The sequence below is a fragment of the Mus musculus genome, chromosome 9, assembly GCF_000001635.26.
Source record: "Mus musculus strain C57BL/6J chromosome 9, GRCm38.p6 C57BL/6J".
NCBI classification, from domain to species: Eukaryota; Metazoa; Chordata; class Mammalia; order Rodentia; family Muridae; genus Mus; species Mus musculus.
In genome coordinates, this window is record NC_000075.6 from 44952198 (window position 1) to 44969122 (window position 16925).

The 16925-nt window shown below is 42.7% G+C and overlaps 1 protein-coding gene and 1 pseudogene across 14 annotated transcripts in view; one reads left to right on the forward strand and one right to left on the reverse strand.

The window, feature by feature from the left end:
* The window catches only part of Ube4a (ubiquitination factor E4A), a 42489-nt gene extending 29071 nt beyond the window's left edge, over positions 1 to 13418 (reverse strand). For 3 of the 14 annotated variants that reach the window (NR_153962.1, NM_001346698.1, NM_001361075.1), the window contains exons 1-4: positions 13288 to 13403; positions 11140 to 11235; positions 7782 to 7942; positions 745 to 975 (exon numbers count right to left, since the gene is read on the reverse strand). Coding sequence is in view for 13 of the 14 variants with exons in the window: in NM_001346698.1 (NP_001333627.1) it covers positions 745 to 975; positions 7782 to 7902 (352 nt within the window). In the remaining variant the exon portion in view is untranslated. Of the gene's footprint in view, positions 1 to 744; positions 976 to 4344; positions 4529 to 7781; positions 7943 to 11139; positions 11236 to 13275 lie in introns of all 14 variants that reach the window. The other 11 variants (XM_030244050.1, XM_030244051.1, NM_001361076.1 and 8 more) reach the window with 11 other exon arrangements.
* On the forward strand, positions 3515 to 4224 carry Gm19121 (predicted gene, 19121; annotated as a pseudogene).
* Positions 13419 to 16925: the final 3507 nt, after the last annotated feature.

Consider the following 16925-nt stretch of genomic DNA (forward strand, 5'->3'; position numbering starts at 1 on the left):
AGGCTCAAGTGGTCCCTTCTGCCTCTGCCTCCCCAGTCCTGGAGACTAAAGGCAAATACTGCTGTGCTCAGCTTTCAACAACTGTTCTTGATAGTAAGTCTCTTGAATTCAGAAATAATCACAGTGATCTTGATGCACAAAGTAGTTACAAAGCATAAACTGTGCGGATTCTCAGTAGGACAGTTAGGAAAAAATTCCAGACACCAGCATTAAGTTTAGGGTTGAATTACAGATAGGGCACAGAGGTAAAACCCTTTTGACCCTTTCAGCATCCATCCAAGAGGAAAACGGGTTTAGCTACTCTTTCTCCTCCTCTTTTAAGGAAGAACAGACATCAACATGGCAGCAGAAATTCCATCTACTGAAATACTGTTTTTAAGAAATTAAAGCCTTACTAAGGTAAACCCTGTGTTTTGGGGATACAGGAGTGGGTTTAACCATTAGATATAGAAGTTTTCTGTTTTCTTTTTTTTTTTTTTTTGTAAAGAATTATTTTATGCATATGAATACACTGTGGATATCTTCAGACATACCCAAAGAGGGAATCAGATCCCATTGCGATGGTTGTGAGCCATGATGTGGTTGCTGGGAATTGATCTTATGACCTCTGGAAGAGCAGTCAGTGCTTTTAAGCATTGAGCCATCTCTCCAGCCTGACATAGCAGTTTTCTAAGAACCAAAGTAGTCCCTAGCCCAAGCCAAGAGGGAAGAATAGATACTGAATGGTGTAAGCCTGCAACTCACTGTTGTCCAGGGTGATGAGGAAGATCCTCTGGATCATGTGATTGATGTTGAGTTGCTCACACATTTCTTGGTGTGTCCGGAAGGAGCGGCTAATCTCAGATACAGAGTAGTCAAACTCATCCAGGCTCTCTGACACACTATTATCCGAGTCATCTGGGCTTGCTGGGAGCTCATCTGCTGGAACATGTAAGCTGTTACACAACGCTTCTTCCTCAGAACCAAATACACTACCTAGAATGAATCACAAGAAGGACAATTGTAGATGTGAAACAAATTATTCATCTCATTAGTGAGCAACTCAAGCCAGGCAAGTGTATTCTAGGATTTGGAAATCCTGGCTGTAAATCTTGCCTTCTATACAGTACACTTTATCACTTTGACTTGCAATTGTACCCCTCCCTGGCAAAATTAGCAGCATTACCTAACCCCAAATCTTAGAGAAAAGAGTTACCAAGTAGATCAAATGACTCTAACTATTTTAAGTGTATGGCCTTTCCCTAAAGAATACGTTTGTTTTGTTAACTTGGCACTCAGGGATGTATCCTGTAGAAGGGCTCCCTGAACCAGTTCCCTACAGATAACTGCTTAGTTCTGCAGTGTTCCACACTCCTGTGCTCATATTCATTACCATTGCTTTTTATCAAAAACCCCGTTGTGCTTCTCAGCTGCCCCTCCCTCTCTGACACTTATTTTGTGCGTGGGCAGTACATGTTAGTATACTTGTGGCGGTCAGATGACACACAAGCCTGTAGCAGCCAACTTTTTCCTTCCATATGAGTCCTGGGACTTTTACTCAGGCACCTTTACCTGTTGAGCCACCTCCTCAGGAGTATTTTTTTTCCTAAGATGCATTTTTTAAATGATGTGTGCGTATGCATTCTGTGTATGGAGATCTACATGCTGAGCCATTGTCCATCTTTTTAATGACAGATCAGTACCATAGTCAAGACATTTCCCCTATATTTTTGTATGTGCATGGATGCTTATGTGCTATGACATGCATTTGATGACTCAGGTCATCAGGACTGGAAGCCATGTCTTCACCACTGACATATCTTACCATCCCTCAACTAGCTTTAAAGATGTACTGGTTTATTTTTATGTACATGGTGTTGTGTCTACATGTATGGACACTGAAGAGGGCATCAGTCCCACAGGACTACAGTTATAGATCATTGTGAGACACCATGTAGGTGCTGGGAATTGAACCCAGGACTTCTGGAAGAGCAGCCAGTACTCTTAGCCACAGGATCATCTCTTTAGCCTCTCAACTAGCTTTAGTTTTAACTTATCAACACCAACAATTTTTCCTGTAAGTAATTCAGAGACCTTCTTCATTCTGTTTATTAGATCTTTGTGTGTTTTGTATTCTTTGAAACAGGGGCTCCTAAACCGGGCGAGGTGGCTTACGCCTTTAATCCCAGCACTCGGGAGGCAGAGGCAGGTGGATTTCTGAGTTCGAGGTCAGCCTGGTCTACAGAGTGAGTTTCAGGATAGCCAGGGCTATACAGAGAAACCCTGCCTCCAAAAACCAAACAACAACAACAAAAGAAACATGGGCTCCTGTTTTTTTCAAACTCCCCATAAGGTTGATCTAATCTTTCTAACCCTCGTCTCTACCACCAAGTTACTAGAATCAAAGGGATGCACTCCACACCTGTTTTTATGTGGGTTTGTGCTTGCTAGGCAAGAACTCCACCAACTGAACTGTATTTCCGGCCCTATTTTTTGTTTTTCAGAAAGTGTCTCATATTGCCCAGGCCAGCCTGAAACTAACTATGTGGGTAAGGAAGGCCTGAACTTCTTATCCTCCTGCTTGAGTCTCCTGAGGAGCTGAGAGTCCAGGCCTGTACTAGCAGGCCCACCCGCCTTATCCCTTTTAATAGTTACATTGTCATGCATTTCTTGCCTTTATTACGACTTATGTAGCCACTTAAACTCCCTGTTCATTCATCAGATGAACATGAGAACTGTTCCAGGGTTTCATGATCTTAAGTAATGCAGTACTGAGTGTAATCTAATTGTTTTTGTTCAATTAGCTGAGCATTTTGTAAGACAAATTCATGAAGTAGAACTACTGGCTCAAAGAGCCTGAGAGCTTCTGGGTGGATGAGATCACTTAGAGGATAAAGGTGTTTGCTGCCAAGCTTGGTGCCTGGAGTTCAGTCCTTGGAACCCACACGGTAGAAGGAGAGAACTGAACAGGCAAGTTATGCTCTGACTTACACACACACACACACACACACACACACACACACACACACACACACACACACTGAATGTAATTTAAACATTTTAAAAGAGCTTAAGTATTTTGAAAGTTAACATAAGTTATTCTCAGAGAGACTGCTTTTATCTACACTTAGCTGTATGAGAAAATGCCCCTCTTATTAATAAAATTTGATATAATTACAGAGGCAGAGCTGGGCAGTGGTGGTGCACGCTTTTAATCCCAGCACTCGGGAGGCAGAGGCGGGCAGATTTCTGAGTTTGAGGCCAGCCTGGTCTACAGAGTGAGTTACAGGACAGCCAGGGTGACACAGTGAAACCCTGTCTCGAAAAACCAAAAAGAAAAAAAAAAAAAGAAAAAAAGAATTCCAGAGGCAGTATGGGAATAGAGGAGTCTATACTGAAAGGAGGGCACTCATGGAGGAGAGGCCTAACCACAGGAAGGTTAAAAAAAAAAGTAAAGGGAAGCATTTGAGCATTACTACCCTTCACTAAGGAGAAAGCTGACTGTAGAATGAACTCCAAGTGACAGAACTCCAAGTGTTCAGGAGAGAATTACAATTGTCTATTCTCACAGTTCATTTTCTGCCATAGCCCATAATGCTCTCTCTCTTCCATGCCAAGACTCCAAACAATCTTCACAGACTATTCCCTCTTCGAATTTGCTGACATCAGCTCTATGCTTACAAACGAAGCTTCTGTGTCTCTTGGTGACATAAAGCACACCATTTGTGTTTCTTACACTAGTAAGGAAAACACTGAACTATAAGCAGCACTAAATCCTAGAGTGTCCGTCACTCCTAACGCTTTAGATCCTACTGACCCAGGACCTCTTAGGAGGTGCAGCAGTGCAATAACTATTGGCTGTCATCAGCAGATTCATTTACAGAAAAGGGATCGAACTGCTCAGTGGTATGGTACCTGAATTCTGCCAGAAATGCCTCCAGTTAACTTGTTTAGTTGGAGAAGGACCAAAGATTAATGTTTAGAAGTATGGGAAAGATACAGTGTGTAGCTTTTGGGAGCTTTAGAACACAAGGATATCAGAAATGTCTTAATTCAGGGACATGCTTTTCTTAACACCTTCCTGTCTGAAGCCTTCTGCACGGTGATCCTGGAAGCCACCAGCTGTGGTCTACAAGTTGTTAGCATCCAGAGAACCTTTCTATTTTATGTGAATCTTCAGTAAAGTCTTTGTGTGAAGGGCTAGAAAAAGCTATTTTCCAAGTGAAGTCGGGGACATTGCCAGCTCCCGAAAACATTCATAATGCAGTAAAGGTGCTTTCCATCTGGCAGGACGTGGCCGAGGGAACTGAGGTGTTCGAGAGGATGGTGGATGCTGCCGATGCACAGGAGGCTGAACCAGCTCACCTCACTGTGGTCCAGTTACAGGCTAGTTTTGCTTTATAGGCTGTGCCCATCTATCTCTTCCTCATGATCCTGAGATGGGTGACTCCTGATTCTGTCACTGATGTAGCAATAGGTGCCACTGGGCCAAAGGGAGTCTGGACGCACGGATGTCCTCTTGATACAAAAGATGAGATTGATAAGGTATCTGAAAGCAGGTTGAAGTGAGCCAGGACTGTAAACGTTAGACAGTTCTATTCATATAGTTGACAATAATCCTGTTCTCTTTTGGGGCTTCCAGGCTAACTTGTTAAGTTATGGTACCTCTGTAGCAATCACGGCTTCATCTGAGGAGAGCTAAACAGTCACACAATTCCTGAGCGTGGAAGCGCCTTATACTGCTTTAGACTTTAGGGAGGAGTTTGACCACTGGGGTGTGAATGTTTCAGACTACTGAAACCCTTCCAGGGGAGGCGTTTTAACATTACATTTTGGAAGCCTTGGGTTGCTGTTGGTCACTCTTAACATTATACCAGCAATCTGACATCCACCAGGCACTTACAAGCTTTCTTTAAGGAGGTATAGTTACATGAACTACTTTAAGTCAAGTTCTTGGTTCATGTACCTTAACTGGATCCTGAAATCATACTCTCACTCATGGGTCCACTCAGTAAGCATACCAACCAATCTGAGTAAACTGCCAGCATGTTTTGAGCATCTTCTGTTTGAAATGTTGCACTGGGTGATGCCTGCCACTAATGCTAGTTACTGTAAAGTGCCCCAAATGTTCAAACTACTTAATCTGAGAAAAAACGCCCTGGTCACATGCTCCAAGTACCGCTCGAATCCTGCTACGTGCATTTTCCTAGGTGGACAGTTCATCATCATGTGCATATGAAGAGATTTTGCTTTTTAAGTTCTAGGGGCTGGTACTACTGTTGATGCAGGTGTAGGCAAACCTCCATTTAAAAAACAATTACGGATTATTGTTGTGATGTATGGCATGTAGGGTAGAGCAATGTTTTCTGTGTCCTGATCTTGATCGTTACCTCTAGCGCACATGGAAACACACTGTTCCACCCTGCTACTTATAATTATTTGAAGGTGAAGTGACCATTGAGTAGTTTTTAGAAAGACTGTATTGCTTTTGATGTTATAGTTATACACATAAACTGGGGCTGTTAAAACATGTTTATGACAAAAAATAAAGATGAGAATGACATTTTAAACAAACAAACAAAAATCTAATTTTTTAAAAAATTACTTTTATTTAGAGAGTGTATGTGTGGTTGCATGCTTGCTACTGAGCACACACAAAGTCAGAGGACAACTTGTTGGAGTCTTTTCTGTCTTTCCACCACGGGGGGTCCCAGGGACTGAACTCAGGACCTCAGGCTTGGGCCTTTAGCTACTGAACCATCTCACCAGCCCCTAACCATAGATTTAATGGGCACTTTTCTATAGACTAGTAAGACTGAAACTTTCATCATTTGATATTTAAGTTGGTCATTACATTTGTCTTCCAGCCCCTCCTTCCTTATCAACTGAATTCCTTTAGTGTTTTATAGAACACCTCAAAGACTGCCTCTCAGGAGGGCACTTGCAAGAATGCTCTGATAAAGCCGGGCGTGGTGGCACAAGCCTTTAATCCCAGGACTCGGGAGGCAGAGGTAGGTGGATCTCTGAGTTCGAGGCCAGCCTGGTCTACAAAGTGAGTTCCAGCACAGCCAGGGCTATACAGAGAAACCCTGTCTCGAAAAACAAAAACAAAAACAAAAAAAAAAAAAAAAAAAAGAATGCTCTGATAAGTGTAATGATAGTCACTAGGAACTACGTGGGTCTACAACTGCTTTTCTTTCTTGGCAAAATGTTTTTCTGAAAATCTGGACCAGACTCTTAGAAGTAAGAGATGCTTCTATGTGTGAGTTGAGCAGACCTGAGCTCAGAATAGGAGGCCAAAGGTTCTGGCAGAATACTAATTGCTGTTGACAAACAGGTTGGACCTGGTGGCATGAGGAACTCAGTGTAGACAAACTAAGGTGATAAGGTAGCAAATAGTAACAGATGGGCGTGTGCCTGCCTCATTCCCACTGCCTGCTGCTAATAATGCTCTCAGCTCCAGTCTTTCGAGCCTGCTTACAGCCAGTTAAAAAGCCCTGCATTTACTTTCTTTTGCTTTATCTATAACCTTTCTTCCCTATCTGTCTTGCTTTTCTTCTGTTTATTCAATCCCAATCATAAAGCAAGACCAAAGCCGAGCATGCCCCTGAACTATATACTTTGTAAATAAATGAAGCAAAGACATAAATTATTTTTCCTTTTATTAAAATAAAAACCACCACTGTTTTGGGAAGAGGTGGTCATTTCTGGCTTAAAAGATTATAACTCAGTGGTCAGGAACACTAGCTGTTCTTCCAGAGGTCCTGAGTTCAATTCCCAGCAACTATATGGTAGCTCAAAACCATCTGTAATGTGATCCAATGCCCTCTTCTGGCATGCAGGTGTACATGTAGAGTACATACGCATTTACAATAAAATAAATCTTAAAAAAAAAAGATTATGGGGCTGGTGAGATGGCTCAGTGGGTAAGAGCACCCGACTGCTCTTCTGAAGGTCAGGAGTTCAAATCCCAGCAACCACATGATGGCTCACAACCATCCGTAACGAGATCTGACTCCCTCTTCTGGAGTGTCTGAGGACAGCTACAGTGTACTTATAATAAACAAACAAACAAATAAATAAATAAATAAATCTTTAAAAAAAAAAAGATTATGACTATCCCCAGGGACAATGTGTGCTAGAAATGTATTCTAACACAGTACAGAAAGAAGCTGCACTTGATGTTAAATTCAGCTCCACCTGAGGAAAGCCATTTTTCTGGCTAGTGAGAGATTATTCTGAGTTTTGTCTTTCCTTTTTTCATGTTAAGGCAAAGGATTCAATTCTCAGCAATCTGTCCTAACAGCAGTGAGCTACAAAGGGGGCCACTCAGCAGAATCAAAGATACACTTCTCCTGAGAGGTCATTTAAAGTGCTGGAATTAACAACTCTTTTTTTGGTCAGAAAAATCTCTAGTTTCTCTACTGCGTGCAGCCTGTTTACCACACCACCTTGGTCTTCCATGTTAAAAAGCTACTAACAGACCCTTTTCCCCCTTTGACTAAACAACTTGACAGCTTTGGGATCACAACTGGCTACGAGCCCTGTGGACTCACCTGATAGCCAGTCTCTCTTTATGTGAGAGGACAGCAGAGGGGAAGACCCCAAAATGAGCCACAACTAACATCAAACTAACTTTTGCTTTCACCAACAGAGACAGACAGAGAATAAAAGCAAAACAACTTCAGCACCAAACTTAAGTTCTAACTGTGGTTCATTTCCTAAAGAACCCTTCCTCTGGGAAGATCCGGGCAGACCTGGTTCTAGGAGCGGCATCTGCTGCTACTGGCTCCTCTACTTACCGGACTGCTGCTTCAGCTGCTCTTTCTGGATTGCTGCAAACTGCTTGGCATCAGCCAGGGAGCCAAAAAGAGCAGCAAAGGGGTTACTTGAGATGTTGTTGTTATTCTCCTGGTCTGTCATTTCACTTTAAGGTGTCCTCCATCCAGCCCTAGGGGAGCGGCTATGCAAAGGACAGGCATTAGACTCAGAAGGGCAGATAACACCATCACTGTAATATCCCCACCATCTTTCCTTTTCCCATCCTTGAATACCATGCTTTGGAGTAACACATGCCAATTCCTGTTCCCAAACTCAAGACATATTTGGCAAGACAGTTACCAGCTTACCAACTGGACACAGCTAAAACTCACAAGGCTCAACAGACACTGACTGCACCGACTGGCTGTCATGTTTCCATTGCCTAAACCTTGACTAGTGCACTACTGTAGCACTGTGACATGACAAAAGTTATGGATTTCCCATAAGTTCTTAAGCTGGCAGACTAATTTTCACTCACATGGGGAAAACAAAGTGACGCCTGCTCAGCCGGCTACAGCTCAGGTGGAAGCTGGGCTTCCTTAACCGCACAGAAACCCTGATGACGATGATTTCTTCTTCCCCCCTTCCTCTTCCTCCCCTTCTCGCTCCTTTTTCTTCTCTTTTCTAAAAGGCAGGTTTTCATATTATGTAGGTGGGCCACAAATTCCCTCTGTAGGTGGGGAGGACCTTGAACTCCTAATCCTTCTGCCTCCACCTAATGCTAGGATTACAAACATGTACTACCATGCCTGGCTTGATACTCAGATTTGGAATACTGAATCAAGGCCAGAATCCGATTAGCTGTTAGGTTTGTGCGTCTTTCATCCATATTAAGTTACCTAACTCTACTTACAGGTTTAAAACTACAGATCTGGAACTGGAGAGATGACTCAGCGACTTTTTCTTTCTTTTTTGGCTATGAATATTTAATCACATTTAACAAAAATTATCATACTTTATGTTGGAATTAACAGTTCTTGAGAGGGCTTTTACCTATGCAACCAGAGGGTAGTTTAATTTGCCCCTGATGCACGTGATGCCATGCTGAGCTGTCTCACTGTCAGCAAGCTACTGCTGTTCTCAACACCCCACAGTATCCTGAGATCTAAAAGATGGCAGAAGTATAGTGCACGCTTGTCACTTTGGCTTCGGAATATCACCACCTTCTCCCTCAATATGACACACTTAGTTTTTCGCTGAGTACCAAGTCCAGTCAAGACATATGTCCAGATGTGCTGATTTCACCTATGAGCTCCAGGAGGGCCAGAGAGGACAGAGTGATGGATCCAAGAGTGGGCAACACCTCTATCAAAGCTTATGGGAACCAGTGAACAATGTCTTTGGGCTGACCCTATAGAGAACTCTTTTTCTTCTCAGTTGCTAGGTTAGCAAAGCCCAAGCCCAGAGTTGCCACCTTTAAACCATCTATAAAATCCCTACCTCCAAATTAAGCAACCAGACAGGAAAACAGAGTATTTTAGACTTTTCAGTTATAAAAGTCAACAATAAAAGTTTGTAGCACACGTGTATATAGGCAAATTCCATAACCACATGAGCCAATGTGATGTGCATGCATAAGTGTGTAGCACACATGTATGCAGGCTAACTGCATAACTATACGAGCCACTGTGAAGTCTGTATACGTGTACATGTGTGTACAGTGATATGAGAGTGTGGCACACATGTGTACAGACAAAGTCTGAAACTACGTGAGCCAGTGTGAAGGGTGTATGCATGTGTGATACAGGTACATGGCGTACATGCATGAAGTATGGAGGCCAACAGAGGATGCTAGGGATCCCATGCTGTTACTTTCCTTATTCCCCTGAGACGGGGGCTTACTGATCCTAGAGTCAAGATGAAAGCCAGCTAGCAGTACCAATCCTCCTGTTTCTACTCCCCATAGTGCTAGGGTTACAGGTATACTTGTGGACACATCTAGCTCTTTATGTGGGTGTCGAGGATTTGAACTCGGGTTCTGTTTGTGCACCAGCAACTCTTACCCACCCACTAAGTCATCTCCAGGCCTTTTTATTTTATTTTATTTTTTTAATTAAAAAGTCGAGCCTCACTGTGTAGCCCAGGCTATCCTTGAATGTACAGTGATTCTTCTGCCTCAGTCTCCAAGTGCTAAGATTACAGGCATGTATCGCAATGCCTGGCTTGAGTTATTTTATATTTAAAAAAATACAACTGAATGATCCAGCTCATTAGATAGGAGACAATGATCTGCAGCATATATATAAAAAGAAAGCTGAAAGCAGGAAGAACAGGACATATTCTCAAAACTATCAGGAGAGAGGGCTTAGCACCACAAATGGCATCACTTCCTTTTTAATTCTATTCTCTTCCATTATATACACAAGCTAACTTTCTATTACATCTTTTCCCTGCTTATAATGGAATTTTAAAACTTCCACAGAGCACTCCTGGCAGATCAACTGTGCTAGCCTCTAGGACCCTCAAGTACAAGTTCATATCTGATTCTGAAACTATCCTCCAAACCACAACGCTTAAGCAAATGTTCACGGGCAGTCTCAGTCTTCCAAGTGATTACTCCTGAGCTGCACGTAGCCACACCACACCATTCCTCGAGATCTACTTCAAGGCACAGACTTATTACATCTGGAGATGCAGCAACAGGCCAAGCTCCCAGGCCAGACACTGTGGCGCTTCAGTACCTATGCATATGTAGAACAGAGAATGAAAATAAGCCTGCTATCACCTCAAATGCTGCCCTAGTCAGCTTTAACTGTCAACTTGACATAGCCTAGAGTCATCTTAGGGGAAAGCCTGGTTTGAGATTGCCCAGATCAGACATTTCTTTGGGGGAATTGTCTTGACTGGCTAGCTAATGGGGCTGGAGAGATGGCTCACTGGTTAAGAGCACTGACTGTGTTCTTCCAGAGGTCCTGAGTTCAATTCCCAGCAACCACAAGGTGGCTCACAACCTTCTGGTGTCTGAAGACAGTGACAATGTACTTAGATATATAAAATAAGTAAATAAATCTTAAAAAAAAAAAAAAGCAAGCAAGCAAAGCATCAGCCAGCAAGCAACATTCCTCCATAGGTTGTACTTCAAGGTCTTGCTTGAATTCTTGCCCTGACTCGCCTCAGTGATGGGATGTGACTTGCAAGTGCACAAATAATTCTTTTCCTCCTTTGAGTTGCTTTTGGTCAGAATGGTTTATAATGACAACAGAAAGAAGACTAGAAAGAATGTTACAAACAAAACAAGGTTTTGCCTACCCCACTGAAGTCATCGTTCTCGTATCTACTTAAAATAGGTATAGAGAATTTCCTTCTTTAGAAGCAAGGCTAAATCATGTGACAACTTACAGGAAAAAATGAGGGCCCACAGATCACCTGTTGAGAACCTCGGTGGAGATCCAGGTTAGACTTAGTCATTGAGCTTACACATGAAAATAAAAGTACCTAGGAAGAAAAGAAAGGTCTGGTGAAATGGACCCTCGATACCTGGTTTGGCTTAATACTTACTCTACCTATTTTAAGTTTCCCAGCTTGAGTAGAGTAGTGCATACCTGTAATCCTTGCACTTGGGAAGTGAAAACAGGAGGATCTTGATGTCAAGGCCAGCCTGAGCTACACAGTGAGACCCTGACTCAGAAATAAATAAGTAAGAGGTTGAAGAAATGACTCTACCAGAGTACCAGAGTCTGGATCCCAGTACCTGAAACAGGGCAGCTCACAAATGCCTGCAACTCCAACTCCAGGGACCTGACAACTCCTGCTCTCTGTGGGCATCCACACACTCTTACAGGTACACATCCATAAAAAAATAGATTCTTTAATAGGAAAGAAAGAAAGTGAGAGAGGGGAAGAAACAAAGAGATTAAGAGAGAGAGGAAGAGAAGGAAGGTAGGGAGAGAGAGAGAGAGAGAAAGAAAGAGAAATGGCTCAGTGGTTAAGAGTACTTGCTGTTCTTTTAGAGGACCACAGTTTAGTTTCTAGCACCCATGTCGGGCAGCTTACAACTTTCTGTAACTACAGCTCTTGGGGATCCAATACCCTTTACTTTTGTGGGCAGCTGCACACATATGGCATGCATATATACAGAAACACATATGGAGACATAAGCAAAACTAAAAAAATTATCTTTAAAAAGAAACAGTAATAGTAATAATAAACCCAAATTCCTTGTTTTCAGTTGCCACACAGAAACACATCCACTTTCTTGATAGCTTTTGGGATGGCACAACTACCAGCCCCCCCAAGGCTTTTGGATTTGATTCATTTTTAGTAAGTAACTTCACTTTACATACCTGCTGCAAAAGTCTACATCTCTAGGAAGTGTCAACCATTGGACCCATACAATTCTCTCATTTTCTCCTGACTCAAGCTTCTACTTATATAGAGTGCTGCTAATCCTTTAAGGCCACTACTGGCTCCTGAGAGCATACAGATATTTTAAGATCATGTCCAATCCAGTTTTAAAGTAGAACTATTGGTAACACTGAAAAACAGATTGCTATAGCCAAGTTCTATGGCTAAGGTGGGGTTGGGTGTAGCTCTGTTCTAGAGCACTTAGTATGCACCAGGGCTTAGTTTATAACCCCAGCAACTCCCTACCCCAAGCCCAAATTACACTGTATTAAATTGTACTCCATAAAGTCTCTATTTTGGAATTTAAAAATGTTCCCAAAGTAACATGTCTACCTGGAAATACCTTCAGTGTTACATTAGGTGTCGTAACAAAAATCCTTGCAATACGTTTATCTGCAAGCTAGGATCTCATCAAGTGAAGCACATACACGTCCGAAAACAAAAAAAGAACACAACACAACAAACAAAACCGTCTCTAACAAACCCTGGCATTTCATCTTGGGCCCCATTTTATGTCTCTGGGACCAAAAAAGTCAATGACATTGAGACTTAACCCATTCTTGCTCTAGGAGACAAAAAAGAATCCTAAAAGGAACAATACTAAACACAAAACGTCTGACTCTATGGTCAATCTGAGAAATGTTTTCTCGACCAAGAAAAACTCGAGCAGAATCCAAAGAGCTACAGCTGGGAAGCCGTCACTCGCTTTAAAAGTCAACCTCTTGCTACACGCACCCTACTGGTTTGATTGCTATGAGTCGAGCTTCATTTTGTCTCCTTGGCATCTGGCACTGTCGTTCACTCTTCGTATTTTATCCTTTGGGGTTCAGTAACATTCATAGGCAGCAGGGAGACCCACCCACCCTGCGCAGGTCCTAGATAAAATAAGTCAAAAGACAGCCACAGCCCACACTCGGGCCTTTCCTAGCAGGGACTTGGCAAAGAAGAAGGGAATGTGCAGAGCCACCGGACGCCGGAGCACCGTAAGGGTTTCCAGATTAGACAGGGTCGAAGTTCAAGACGGACCCGGGTCAGGCAAGCAGTTGAGAACAGCAGGCATGCAGGGGCCTTGACTGGCAATTGCTTAGGAGAAAACCGGGTCGCAGCCTCAACACTCTCGTCCTCTTATACCTTGCCTCTTACCGGAGCCTGAAAGGGCAGGGACGACGACACCTCACAGCTACAGCGACCAAAAGGTTCTTACTTCCGACTCAGCAAGGCAACCGGAGCTGACATCATCGCTGAGCGCCGAGCCTGTTGGGTCTTTACCCCGCGCCGGAAGTAGGGCGGTGTCGGGCTTCGCTAATGACAGAGAAAACACCGAGGAGGCGCATGCGCACGTTTGCTGGCAGCTAGCGAGGGTGGGGGGCGGGCCGGAAGTGGCTTTGGGATTGGGCTAGGCAGCAGGGCGGGGCGGGGCAGGGTTGGCTATGACTGCGTGCTTTGAAGTTTTGTGGAATATGAAGCTAGACCTTGGAAATCCATCTCTTGAGGGCAGATACACTATTGTGGTGTCGGGCTCTGCACAGACTGTGACTTTTTGCTTTTTACGCTCCCTTCTGTCCTATGGCTTTTTGGAGCCGTTTCACTCGTTGTGGCTTAGAAGCAGTAACAATACCAACAAGGACAATGTATAAGACGTTTTGAGCAGGTATTAGGTGCCAGGCAGCGCGCTATTTTGGGTTGGTCTTAGATTTATCTATACAATGCTAACAGTATACAGCCTACAAGTCTGGTTAATTTTTAGTTTTTAATTTTGAAAAATATTTATGAGCATTGATTGGTGTTTTGCCTGTATGTATGTCTGTGTGAGGGTGTCAGATTCCCTGGATATGGAGTTACAGACAGTTGTGAGCTGCAATGTGGGTGCTAGGAATTGAATCTGGGTCGTCTGAGCCATTTCTCCAGCCTTGGTTCTTAGTTTTAGTAAGGAAAATGAAAATTAAAACTGTAGTGAGTGGGACACCGTGGGGCATGCTGTAATTCTAGCACTTGGTACATAGAGACAGGAGAATTGAGCATCCGAAGTCATCCTCTGCTATTCAGTGAGTTTGGACTAACCTAGGGTTACTTCAAACCAACCATCCAACCAACCAAAACCCTACCCTATTCTGAGATACCCCTTAAAAAAAATTATATTGGCACAGCTCAATACCTCAGCAAGAGATTGGTAGCATACATGCATAGGAGTACCAGGCACTTCTTTGCTGTACTTGATAGTGTATATCTATATAACTGCTATGAAGTGAGATTTAGTTTAATAAAATTACATGTTCAGATATTTTTCAATGATATCTTTTATTCTTATTTGTTACTAATACTTTACATATATTCTAAGTGACATTTATTGTTAAAGCTAGACCAAATCCCTAACAATGACCTACAAATAATGAGACAGGAGACAATCTTGTCTTAGACATGACCTCCCAAATGCAACAAAATCTATAAAATGGAATTTATCAAAAAGACTTTTGCATTTCAAAAGTCACCATTAAGAAAGTGAGGTTGGGGCAAAGATTAATATTATGTGTTGTGTAAAAAGCCATTGCTCTGAGCTGAAGAGATGACTCAGCGGTTAAGAGCACCGCCTTACTTTCCAAAGGAGGCAGGGTTCAGATTTCAGCATGCACCTAGCAGCTAGAATCACTAACTCCACTCTCAGGGATACAATGCCCTCTTCTGGCCTCCATTGGCTCTGCATGCCCATTGTGCAAAGATAGACCAACAGCCCTAACACCCATATACACAAAATAAAAATAATACAAAATAAATGTTAATGTGGCTATATTGAAGTAGTGACAAATATTGTTGAAAATTCAAGATTCATAAAAACAAAAAGCTGTCATGTCAGTAGGGATGTAAAACGATGCTGTTAGTTTAGAAAAGAATTTGGCTGTTTCTTTAAGAGCTAAAAGTGAATTTGCCATATGATCTTCATTCCTAGGTCTTTACTCCAGAGAAATGAAATTATAGTTGCATAAAGAGCCTTGCACGCTGGGCTGTGGTGGTGTAAGCCTTTAATTCCAGCCCTTGGAGACAGGGCAGATGGATCTCTGTGAGTTTGGGGCCAGCCTCATATACAGAGAGAGTTCCAGGACAGCTAGGGCTACACAGAGAAACTGAGTCTTGAAAAAACCAAAATAAAAACAAAATAGAACATTTCAAAAGAATCCTCATTGCAGCAGTGCTTATAATAGCCGAGAAGTGAAACCATCATGTGTCCTTTGACTGGGGAATGGACAAGCAGTGGACTGCCCATGAAATGGCTTTTCAGCAAGAAGAAACAAAATACACATATACTTGGAGTTCAAGGCTAGATAGATAGCAGGACCTGTGGGAAGCCACATATGCCATTACAAGGTGACGCTGGCTACCACTGGCCACCACGCATACGGTTGGGTAAACAACCAATGTGTACATATGCAATAACGTTTTTTGCCAAGACACTGCCTGGCCCGGGCATGATAATGAGGTTCTGTGAGGTACTGAGAGTATAACCAATCAGGTGTGAGGCATGCAAATGAGGTAGAATGCATAACCAATCCGGGTGTGAGACACGCCTCTCCTAGGCCTATATAAGCAGCACCAGTGCTGGGCTTGGGGTTTCGCCTCTGCAATCAAGCTCTCCCAATAAAGAAAAAGAAAACTTGAAGAGACAGAGACTTGTGGCTGCTTGGGGTTGAGAGTCAGCATAAGGACTATTAAAACAGTGGTGGTGATGTTTTCAACCTGAATTATGATGGGGCAAATTACTAAAAACTGCTGAGAACAGGTGAAATCACTTAAAATTGGCAAATATTATCATAGGCTAATTATATATCATACAGGCTTCTTTTTTTTTTTTGGTTTTTTTTTTTTTTTGGTTTTTTTTTTTTTTTGGTTTTTTTTTTTTTTTTTTTTGGTTTTTCGAGATCTAACTCCTTCTGGCCTCATAAAGCACCAGGCATACATGTGATACACATACATGCTGGCAAACACCAAAACCATAAAATAAAACGTCAAGAATGAAACCTGTGAGCCCTGCGTGGTGGCGCACGCCTTTAATCCCAGCACTTGGGAGGCAGAGGCAGAGGCAGAGGCAGGCAGATTTCTGAGTTCCAGGCCAGCCTGGTCTACAAAGTGAGTGCCAGGACAGCCAGGGCTACACAGAGAAACCCTGTCTCAAAAAAACCAAAACAAACAAAACATTCTAAGTTTTAATGTTTGCTGGGTTCTTACGCAGGTCATAATTCAGTGGGCCAGTGCAGCAGTGAGGTGGCACATCAAGAAAAAGTATCTGCCACACAAATGTGACAACCTGAGCCCAATCCCCTGAGAAACAGAAAAAGAGAACCCACTCCACCATGTTGTACAGAGGCTGGAAGCTTCCAGGACTAGGCCTAGGATAGCAGACAGAGGCAGTAAGGCTTAGAGACGACAATCACATCACATGAATAAAAGTTACTTTTACAGGTGCTGGGGATTGAACCCAGGTCTCTTGGAAGAGCAGCCAGTGCTCTTAAGCACTGAGCCATCGCTTCAGCCCTCCAAAGGGAGTTCTTCACACATGCGTTGTTGTTTCAGCTATGTCTCCACATCATTTTGTTCCAGGTAGCAAGTGAAGTCATGCCTGGCAAACAGGCAGCACAAACTGTGCTTTAAGTAAAATGCTACAATCAATCAATCCTTAGCCAGTAATTGGTCTTGTCTACTTTATCCTTCATAATCTTCAGGTTGGATTAGGAGAAAATTCAAGATATATAGTGTTATATCATAGTGTGAGACATAGGGGAAAGGAGAAT